Below are 11,331 nucleotides of genomic sequence, written 5' to 3'. Positions count from 1 at the left end.
GAGGCACAATCAATCAATCAATCAATTGTATTTATTGAGCTAAGCGCTTACTGTGTGCAGAGCACTGTACTAAGCACTTGGGAAGTACAAGCTAGCGCTTGGGAAGTCCAAGCTACATATCCCCGATTATATCCCTGATTGGCTGCTGAAGAGCAATGGGTTTTTGTTTCTTTTTTGTGTGTGTGTTCCTCCCCCCGCCCCCCCCCCCCCACCCAGCTCTTGGGGGCACAGATGTCCCTGATGCCTCCCAGTAAACTCAGCTCGCAGCAGACCAAGATGCAGGCCTTTAACTGCATCTTGAAGTACAAGGCACAGAGAAGTTAAGCAACTTGCCCGAGGTCACATGGCACGCAAGTGGCAGAACCAGTATTAGAACTCACGTCCTCTAACTCCCAGGCCCGGCTCTTTCCATTAGGCCACACAGCTTCTGTCACTACTGTCAGCAGCCTCCCAATCCAGATTTGTTACCGATCACCATCTACCTCATCCTCCTGGCATTGCCAGTAAAAAAGGAGTAAGGGATTATTCTTCCCCTTTGACAGGAGGAGAAACTGAGACCCAGGGAGTGGCTTCAGAGTCAGTCTGTAAATCCAGGAAGGCAACCCAGATATGCCATTCCCAGGATATCATTCCCTAGAAACACTAGTAGGCCAAGGACTTTGATTTCCTTGCTCTGTGGTGCAGGACACAGCATGGTCTTAATGAAAAATAAAATACTGCGGGTCCAATGTCGGTGAATCCAAAGTGCCAGTAGTGGTGCAGAACACAGCATGGTCTTAATGAAAAATAAATACTGTGGGCCCAATGTCGGTGAATACAAAATGCCAGTAAACACAATACTGTGAAGACAGCCTGGGAGAAATATATTTTAGAATAATAAAATGCTTTACTTAGAAAAGGAACAGTGAGTCAAACACGACGACGACAAACTTGGGGATAAAATTTGGAAGCTTAGCCATTCTGACAGAAGCACATTTTGTCTTGAGCAACCAGCCCTTCTGCTGGGCCTTCTCCCACCACCCCTGAAGTATGCCCAGCACGACCTTTTAACAACCAGCCTGTCCAGCTGGGCCAAGTAACCAGTTCTCTTTAGACTCTTCTGAGGTGGTCAATTGAGACAGCTTTTCCTGGAGAAAAGTGTTCAGAGATTTCAAATGGAAATTGACTGAAAAAGGTAGACAGAAACCTGGCAATTTGGATTAGTGCCTCACCTTCTGCGGTAGGCAAGAATTCTGGTTGCCACACACTGCTGTGTCCAGCCTTTTCAAGAAGACGACACAATAGTCCTGAGAGGATTCACCTTAAGGGAGATATCTCTCGCTTTACCAGAGAATCCCAAGGCAGAGATCTGTTCTTGGGAGAAGTTCCAGCAAAGGCCTACAGAGGAAGCAAGTAGTGGGAATGGCAAAGATGCTCCTAAACTCAGTTCTCACTCAGCCTTCCCTGTGCCCCAGACCAGCTCTGGCGGAATCTTCTATTCGAGCCCTCCTCTGTCACCAATACAAACTTCTGAGAAGCCATGGCTCTCGAGTGCAGAAGTTGAAGTGTGCTCATAAGGAAAAAGATGAAGAGAAGGAGGTCCTGGGAACCTGGGAACCTGAATTTAAAAAAAGACAAAACATGCAAAAAAGCACTTTAATTCATAGGCTCCTGTAGGTTATAGTCTGGCAACGTTTCATCAGGACTCTCAGATTTCAATGCTTGTCGGTCTGCGGGTGTGAATAGCTGTTAGAAGAGGCCCTCTCTGTCTGTCCCTTTGCTGCCCTCAAATGGCTACTTGGGGTCACACTTCAAAAGTGACCAAACAATGTTTCCCTCCTAGGAGAAATGGTTACTAGGCCAGTCTCTTCATTCGCATTCACAGGGCAGCTTACACTGAAATTCTGTTTGCTAGGTGCCATTATTTCAGTCCAACATTCTCCCCATTTAAAGTTGAGGAAAGTGAAGCCTGTTCTTAAAATTAGACAGTGCTTTCTCCACCTCAGGGCTATTTGCTTTTTGATTTTCAGTGTTTTACATACTTTTTGGGGTCACGGCAAACAAGATAATAGGAGTTTACAGCTTTCTAAAGTTACAATGGTCAGTATCCTGTTTATAGTCAACCTGAGATTTGTCTAAATATGCAAACAAATATGCCCACTGTGGTCCCCTTGCTCAGACCCTCCCTCCTGCCAGGAACTCCCTCCCGGTCTTCAAAAGGCTACTAAAATCACAACTCCTTCAGGGAGCCTTCCCTGACTAATTTCTCCCCTCCCCACCTTACTCTCCCTACTGTATCACCCATGCACCGTACCCATCCCCACCCCCCACCCCCCAGGCACTTAGGTCCTCAAATACCCCTTTTCCGCACACCACTTATGTACATACTTACACTCCTTGCTTCCCCTTCCTGTAATTTATTTTGGCGTCTGGCTCCCCTGCTAGCCTGTAAGCTCCTTGAGGGCAGGGATCTTTTCTACTTACACTATTAGTACTCTCCTGAGCACTTAGTAGAGTGCTCTGCACATATTCTGTGTTCAGTAAATACCACCGAATGAGGTGTAGATCCAGTTGGTCTACAGTTCCCGAGGAAGACGTTCTGAATCCGAATCCTCCCAATTTTGAAAATAGGAAAACCGAAGGTCCTCTCTTTCCTTCACCCCCTACTTGCTCTCGGTCCCAAATAAAATTAAAAGCCACCTGTGAAGCCAGCAGAAGTCGATACTTTTTCAGCCAGTCTCCCATGGGACCCCTTTGTCTCTGATGGGCTAGGCACCTTGCGCCACCGAGGGGCACCGACCGACTGACCAGGCCACTTTCCAACTGAGTTCCGCGATGGGTAGTTGTACACAGAACGGTAGTCATTCCTGGTCAGGGGACAAAAGCGCCTGGTGTGGGCCTTGTCCTGGGTGGCCCCACATTGAGGGCAGGTGTAATCCCTCAGGATGGGACACAGCACCCGCCCTGCCGAATCCTTCAGGTTGTGCGACTGGTAGATGTGACGTGACTCCCCATTGTGTTTGCAGAAGGAACAAGAGGAGTTTGCCTTAGGTCTGGCACCCAGGAAGGGACTGCCTTCTGGGTGAGAGGCTTGCGGGGTCTCCCTTGTCCCAGAGGTGCCCATGTTATCCCAGCTGTTCCAGGAACTCAGCTCCTCCCGGATGGCTCCCACCACCTTTGCCAGGCCCAAATAGTCCTTCCACAAGTTAAAGGCCTGCATCTTGGTCTGCTGCGAGCTGAGTTTACCAGGAGGCGTCAGGGACATCTGTGCCCCCAAGAGCTGGGGGGGGAGGGGGGGAACACACACACACACAAAAACAAAAACCCATTGCTCTTCAGCAGCCAATCAGGGATATAACAAACCTAGCTCACCACCCTGCTCCTCCCCTCAGCCTGGAGACTTGGAGTCTGGGTTGGTTTGGTGTTTTGTTTTTTTTCATTTTGCCTCTACGAGTAGGGTCTGGGGGGAGGGGGAAAAAAATCTCTCCAGTTAAATTCTATAGCGAAAATGATCTCACTGGATAGTTAAGATTCAACAGCTAAGAAAGGAGAATTCAAAGGAGAATCTGCTTTCTTCCCCTCTTTTCCTAGCCTTTTTGGAGGAAAGGCCTGGGCATGCCACCTCCCTGCGTGGTAGGGAGATGAGGACTCCAGAATATTCTCCCCACTCACGGCCACGGGACTGGACAACTCATCTATAATAATAATAATAATGATGGCATTTGTTAAGCGCTTACTCTGTGCCAAGCACTGTTCTGAGCTCCAAGGTAGATACAAGGTAATCAGGTTGTCCCACAGTTTCAATCCCCATTTTACAGATGTAGCCACTGAGGCACAGAGAAGTCAAGTGACTTGCCCAAAGTCACACAGCTGATCAGTGGCAGAACCGGGATTAGAACCCACGATGTCTGACTCCCAAGACCGGGCTCTTTCCACTAAACCACGCTGTTTCTCTAATCCGCTGCATCCGAGGGAGGGGTGGGGTGGAAAATGGGGATTCTGCCTGCGATGACTTGTGGGGGGGGCTGAAAAGGAAGGGGGCAGAGGGAGAGGGGGCCAGGAAGTTAACAGCAAAAAAAGAGACTCTGCAGGAGGGGTGGGGGAGTAGGGCTAGGACTGCACACCCATCTGACCAATGGACTGAAATGCCGGCTCGGATCCCTAACACCTCTGCTAATCCTAACCACTCGCCCCCCACCCTACCTCGCGTGGGCCGCAAAAAGCCTAATTATCCCTCCCCTCCCTCTCAACTCCACCGCGTGTTGTTGGAAAAAAGACGGAATAAACCCGCTGATCTTGCATGAGAAGCAGCGTGGCTCAGTGGAAAGAGCCCAGGTTTTGGAGTCAGAGGTCATGGGTTCAAATCCCGGCTCCAACTGTCAGCTGTGTGACTTTGGGCGAGTCACTTCACTTCTCTGTGCCTCTGTTACCTCATCTGTAAAACGGGGATGAAGACTGTGAGCCCCCCGTGGGACAACCTGATCACTTTGTAACCTCCCCAGCGCTTAGAACAGTGCATTGCACGTAGTAAGCGCTTAATAAATGCCTTCATCATCATCATTGTATCTTCAGCGCCTACAGCAGTGCTCGACACATAGTAAGTGCTTAACAAACCCCACGATTATTATTATTACTGTCATTATTCATGAACCAGCCCTGCTCGCCCTCTTCTCCCACGACTAACCCGAGGTGCGAATCACGCTGTTCTGTTGCTTAGAGCCGGAGGAGATCGTTCGTTCGCCTCCTCCAAATCTACCTGGAAGCAGGAAACCGGCCATGATTATAAAACGTTTTGTGAGGGGAGCCTAGCAGCAGGATGCATTTTTCGGCCCGGCGTCCACCTCCTTCGCGGGAGGGGGGGAGGGGGTGTCTTTCTGAAGGGCCCAATTGAGGTTTGGTTTTCGGCCCTGGAGCGCTTTGTCCTGCCCCTCCCCCTCCCCTCCTCGGGTGTCTTGGAGCTGCTGAATCCTACCTGTTGCTTAGAGGGGGCTACCACCTTTCTGGCACAAAGAGCCTTAGTTGGGGGAGTGGAGGGGGGGGTGCAAACCCCTGGTTTCTGTTCTGGCTCGGGCCCTGATTTGCTTCAGGCCCAAATGCAAGCCCCACCTGGCAAGGCTACTTGCTGGGAAAGAAATTCTATTTCAGGGGTCACGGTGTCCTTTTAGTCTGTTAAAACACCCGCCCACATCCTTTTTTGACTCCACTATAGCTGATTTGGAGACGCGCTGGCGTCTTGGGGAGGGAGGGCTAGCAGGTATGCAAACAGCTTTGCTGCTTTTTAATAGATTCCTCTCGAAGACCTCCAGACAGACTTGGTTCCAGTTGTTTCATTCATTCAGTCGTATTTATTGAGCACTTACCGTGTGCAGAGCACTGTACTAAGCGCTTAGTTGATCTTGGGCTGGATGGGGGCTCGGTTTACTGTTTTCCTGCTCAGGTCCCCTGAATCTTTTTTTTTTTTTTTGCTGAACCCTAATTTCTCCATGCGCAGGAGGATTGGTGGGATGCGGGGATGCTGAATGCTCAGACGATGGTGGGACTGTTTGCCAGTTTTCCAAACCAGGATCCTAGCCTCTCCGGGCTTAATAAGGAGTCTTTCTCACTACACCTTCCTTAAGCCTTCCAAACTCAAAAAATGGGAACCTCTAGACTGTAAGCTCACTATAGGCAGGGAATGCGTCTACCAACTCTGTTGCAGAGTTGCTTGGTACAGTGCTCTGCACATAGTAAACGCTCAATAAATACGGATGATGATAGGAAAAAGAACCGAACAGCAAAAAAAAAAAAATCCATCACTCTCCAAGGGAAACATGACTATAAAAACCAAAGCGTCCTGACTTTGTTTGCGCGAATGCAATGGGGCGGACATCCTTGGACAGAACATGTGCTATGCAGGTCCTATCACCCCTTACAGCAGGCAGAATCTGGGGCGTGATTACAGCGAACTCTGTATTATCCGGTTGTAATTTATCTGCGCCCCTCCCACTTCCCGAAGTGTGTGCATGGGGGCGCGGAGGGAGAGGCTGAGCTGAAAAGTTTTCAGCTTTGCCTGCAAGAGCTGTGGCAACGAGAAAGTCTTGGAGTGAAACTCCACAGCATCGGATTCGAGGATTCTCTCTCCATACTTATTCTCATTACAACCCAGCCCGCCCACTTCGCTCCTCTAACAACCCACCTACCCGTCGACGACCCCTTGCTCACGCCTTCCCTCTTCACATTCGACAAACCACCGCGCTCCATTTTCAATGCCCTGATATCACATCTCCTCCAAGAAACCTTCCCTGACTAATCATGAATTCCCCCAACCCTCTTTCTTCCCCTTCCCGCTTGCTGCCTCATCCATGCACTGAGGCACTTAGTACACTGCTCTGTACACAGTAAGCACGCAATAGGATTGATACACTCTGCCACACCCCTAAGCACCCTAACTACCCCACCCTCACCCCCACAGTACTTACGTCCATCTCTTTAGGCTCGGTTGCTCCCCGTACCTGTAATTCATTTTCATGTCTGTCTCTCCTGTTAGACTGTAAACTACTAGTGGACAAGGATTGTGACTGCCACCTCTACTGAATTAAACTCTCCCAAGCACTTTGCACAGTGCTCTGCATACACGAAGTGCTCAATAAATATCACTGACTGATTGATCAATCCTAGTACAATGCCACAGTTCTCCTGTTGGAGACTGTGGATTTGTTTTTTTTAAATGTAGTCACCACTCCTCATTCACAACTGGAAAGGCGTGGGATTGCTCCCTCTCAGCGGGCTCACTGTGCGGTGAGTGTGCAGTGAGTCATGAGTGATGCACTTCCAGCCAGTTAGGAGGAAGAATTACCTCGAGCCACTCCACCGAGGTTAACAATAGTAATTAATAATTATGGTAATAATGATAATGATGGTATTTGTTAAGCACTTACTCTGTGCCAAACACTGTTCTAAGCACTGGGGTAGATACAAGGTAATCAGGTTGTCCCACGGGGGGGGGAGGGGGGCTCACAGTCTTAATCCCCATTTTACAGATAAGGTAACTGAGACACAGAGAAGTTAAATGGCTTAGCAGAAAGAGCCTGGGCTTGGGAGTCAGAGGTCATGGGTTCTAATCCCGGCTCTGCTACTTATCAGATGTGTGACTTTGGGCAAGTCACTTGACTTCTCTGTGCCTCAGTTACCTAATCAATCGATCAATCAATCGTATTTATTGAGCGCTTACTGTGTGCAGAGCACTGTACTAAGCGCTTGGGAAGTACAAGTTGGCAACATATAGAGACAGTCCCTACCCAACAGTGGGCTCACAGTCTAAAAGGGGGAGACAGAGAACAAAACCAAACATACTAACAAAATAAAATAAATAGAATAGATATGTACAAGTAAAATAAATAAATAAAAAGAGTAATAAATATGTACAAACATATATACATATATACAGGTGCTGTGGGGAAGGGAAGGGAAGGAGGTAAGATGGGGGGATGGAGAGGGGGACGAGGGGGAGAGGAAGGAAGGGGCTCAGTCTGGGAAGGCCTCCTGGAGGAGGTGAGCTCTCAGTAGGGCCTTGAAGGGAGGAAGAGAGCTAGCTTGGCAGATGGGCAGAGGGAGGGCATTCCAGGCCCGGGGGATGACGTGGGCCAGGGGTCGATGGCAGGACAGGTGAGAACAAGGTACGGTAAGGAGATTAGTGGCAGAGGAGCGGAGGGTGCGGGGTGGGTTGTAGAAGGAGAGAAGGGAGGTGAGGTAGGAGGGGGCGAGGTGATGGAGAGCCTTGAAGCCCAGGGTGAGGAGTTTCTGCCTGATGTGCAGATTGATCGGTAGCCTATGAAATGGGGATTAAGACAGTGAGCCCCACGTGGGACATGATTACCTTTTATCTATCCCAGTGCTTGGCACATAGTAAGCGCTTAACAAATGCCATCATTATTATTATTGACTTGCCCAAAGTCACACAGCTGACAAATGGTGGAGCCAGAATTAGAATCCATGACTTCTGACTCCCAAACACATGCTCTTGGCACTTGCTAAATGCTTACTACGTGCCAGGGTAGATACAAAGTAATTGGGTTGGACACAGTCCCTGTCCCACCTGGGGCTCACAGTCTTCGTCCTCATTTTACAGATGAGGTAACTGAGACCAGAGAAGTTAAGTGACTTGCCCAAAGTCACACAGGAGATGTGGTGGAGCCGGGATTAGAGCCCAGGCCCGTGCTCTGTCCACTAAACCATGCTGCTTCTCAGCCACAGAAGACTGAACCACCTGTGCAGTGGACATGTTGGTGTGCCTGAGCTGGACACCATTAGGTTTCCCCTTAAGGAGGATTTTTGATTATTCATACTTTCTGGGGGTTTTTTGGATTTTTGTTTGTTTTTAATGGCATTTGTTAAGCGCTTAGTATGTGCCAGGCACTGTTCTGAGCACTGGGGTAGATGCAAGCTTATCAGGTTGGATATAGCCTCTGTCCCACATGGGGCTCATAGTCTAAATCCCTATTTTACTGATGGGATTACTGAGGCACAGAGATGTGAAGTAACTTGTCCAAGGTCACACAACAGACAAGTGGCAGAGCCACTCCGGTTTTCCTGAGCCAGAGGTTGAGCTGGATAATATAGAGTTTACTGTATTCTGTACAGCATCCAGTACATTGAGGGACTTTTCAGAGTTGTGGTGCAGAGTTAGGGGGAAGCTGCCAATCTGTCCTGCTGTTCAAGAAGGCAGAAAACATGTCTACCAACTCTGTTATATTGTACTCTCCCACGTGCTGAGTACAGTGCTCTGAACACAGTAAGTGCTCAATAAATATCACTGATTGATTGGTCAATTGAAAAGGATAATGGGACTGAGTCCACACGCTCAAGGTGACTTGACTTGAGGATGGCCGGGAAGATGGTATGAGTTGGGGCAGCTGCTCCAGGCTCTGCCCACTGTCTGTGGCCGGATTCTCAGTCTCTTTTGCAGGCTTCTCCTCCCCCTCCCATCCCCTTACTGTAGGGGTTCCTCAGGGGTCAGTTCTTGGTCCCCTTCTGTTCTCTATCTACACTCACTCCCTTGGTGAACTCATTCGCTCCCACGGCTTCAACTATCATCTCTACGCTGATGATACCCAAATCTACATCTCTGCCCCTGCTCTCTCTCCCTCCCTCCAGGCTCGTATCTCCTCCTGCCTTCAGGACATCTCCATCTGGATGTCTGCCCGCCATCTAAAACTCAATATGTCCAAGACTGAACTCCTTGTCTTCCCTCCCAAACCCTCCCCTCTCCCTGACTTTCCCATCACTGTTGACAGCACTACCATCCTTCCCATCTCACAAGCCCGCAATCTTGGTGTTATCCTCGACTCTGCTCTCTCATCCACCCCTCACATCCAATCCGTCACCAAAACCTGCCGGTCTCAACTCTGCAACATCGCCAAGATCTGCCCTTTCCTCTCCATCCAAACCACTACCCTGCTTGTTCAATCTCTCATCCTATCCCGACCGGATTACTGCATCAGCCTGCTCTCTGATCTCCCATCCTCCTGTCTCTCCCCACTTCAATCTGTACTTCATACTGCTGCCCGGATCGTCTTTGTGCAGAAATGGCTTCTACAGCCCAGCCCGCGCCCTCTGCTTCTCGGCCACTAACTTCCTCACTGTGCCTCGTTCTCGCCTGTTCCAATGTCGACCCCTGGCCCACATCCTCCCCCTGGCCTGGAATGCCCTCCCTCCGCACATCCATCAAGCTAGCTCTCTTCGTCCCTTCAAAGCCCTGCTGAGAGTTCACCTCCTCCAGGAGGCCTTCCCAGACTGAGCCCCCTTCTTCTTCTCTCCCTCCCCCGCCTTACCTCCCTCACCTCCCCACAGCACCTGTATATATATATACATATATATATGTGTGTGTGTGTGTTTGTACATATTTATTACTCTATTTTACTTGTACATATTTATTCTATTTATTTTATTTTGTTAATATGTTTTGTTTTGTTGTCTGTCTCCCCCTTCTAGACTGTGAGCCCACTGTTGGGTAGGGACCGTCTCTATATGTTGCCAACTTGTACTTCCCAAGTGCTTAGTATAGTGCTCTGCACACAGTAAGTGCTCGATAAATACAATTGAATGAATGAATGAGTGAATTGGCTGGCCCTTCTCCCGTTTGTCTTCCTCCCACTTTGATGCTTCAGGTCGGCGGCATGCCTAGCCACAGTGGCATTCATCTGGCAGTGAGTTTTTTTCATATATCACAACCCACCGACAGCAATGAATGTTGATTGTGACTTTTCAACAAAGAATGTCAACTGCATACATTTCACATACCTTTGAGCCCAAAGACGAATTTAGGGTGGGAGGAGGCTGATGCATTTTTGTGCTGCTCATTTTCCAAGGTTGAGTTATAGAATGTGTTAGGCGTGTAAGCTTTATGGTGGACCGAAGAACAGCCTGAGAGCTGGGGCTTTGACCTCAGCTTGGTTGACAAAGGGGAAGATGAGAAGGAAGCTGTCAACGGAACCCCCCGCTCCCCAGCTTCTACTCCGTCTGGACAACGTGGCTGGTCTGGCAGGTGGCAGGTCTGAGCTGAGGGGTACACTCAACGGTCGGTGGTTTAATCTCTACTGCCCAAACTCACCGACAGCGTTGAATGTTCCCCCAAACCTGTAGCTTCTTTGCATCAGGCGGCCCCACAAGGACGTGGAGGTGAGGGGTTGGGAGGAAACTTCTTTACCAGATTGTAGGTTCTCTCAGGCCCCCAATCCTCTGTGCTTTCCTTTGCTCCCAGGAGGTTCTGGGCTGAAAAGCAATAGCCAAAGCTGGAAGTCTAGATAACAATAACATTTCCACTTCATGGCTCGGCGCTTAGTACAGTGCCTGGAACAGAGTAAGTGCTTAAATAATAATAATAATAATGATGGCATTTATTAAGCGCTTACTATGTGCAAAGCACTGTTCTAATAATAATAATTATGGTACTTGTTAAGCATTTACTATGTGCCAGGCACTGTACTAATACAAGCAAATTGGGTTGGACACAGTCCCTGTCCTGCATGGGGCTCAGTCTTAATCCCCATTTTACAGATGAGGTAACTGAGGCACAGAGAAGTTAAGTCACTTGCCCAAGGCCATACAGCAGACAAGTGGCAGAGCCGGGATTAGAACCCATGACCTTCTGACTCCTAGGCCCATGCTCCATCCACTATGCCATGCTGCTTCCCCAAAATACTATTATTATTATTATTATCATTATTGTTACTGGGGAATCTAAGGCACAGAGGTTAAGTGACTTGCCCAAGTCACACAAGGCACACTGCAAGCCAGGGGTTGAACCAAAAAGGAATAGAATCCTAGAGTCCTGACTCCCATCGCGCTTTTTCATTCATTCATTCGTATTTGAGC

At 49.0% G+C, this 11,331-nt stretch overlaps 1 protein-coding gene across 1 annotated transcript; it reads right to left on the bottom strand.

Annotated features, from left to right (window-relative positions):
- Positions 1–1,550: 1,550 nt before the first annotated feature.
- Positions 1,551–3,244, bottom strand: NANOS3 (nanos C2HC-type zinc finger 3). The gene is made up of 2 exons (XM_038771913.1): positions 2,680–3,244; positions 1,551–1,597 (listed from the first exon to the last, which is right to left on the bottom strand). Exons 1-2 carry the CDS (start codon positions 3,242–3,244, stop codon positions 1,551–1,553), a joined length of 612 nt encoding a protein of 203 aa, XP_038627841.1.
- Between the last annotated feature and the right edge of the window lie 8,087 nt (positions 3,245–11,331).

Source organism: Tachyglossus aculeatus, chromosome X1 (genome assembly GCF_015852505.1).
Source record: "Tachyglossus aculeatus isolate mTacAcu1 chromosome X1, mTacAcu1.pri, whole genome shotgun sequence".
In the NCBI taxonomy this organism is placed as follows: domain Eukaryota; kingdom Metazoa; phylum Chordata; class Mammalia; order Monotremata; family Tachyglossidae; genus Tachyglossus; species Tachyglossus aculeatus.
Note: the sequence above shows the minus strand (reverse complement) of the source record. Positions and strands in the feature narration are given on the sequence as shown.

Bases quoted from the DNA above. Each gene is read 5' to 3' on its own strand.
- NANOS3 (XM_038771913.1), bottom strand. From the start codon at position 3,244: ATGTCCCTGACGCCTCCTGGTAAACTCAGCTCGCAGCAGACCAAGATG. The intron at 1,598-2,679 runs GTGGCTTTTAAT...TTTTAAATTCAG, and splicing joins GACTTCTGCTGGCTTCACAG to GTTCCCAGGTTCCCAGGACC.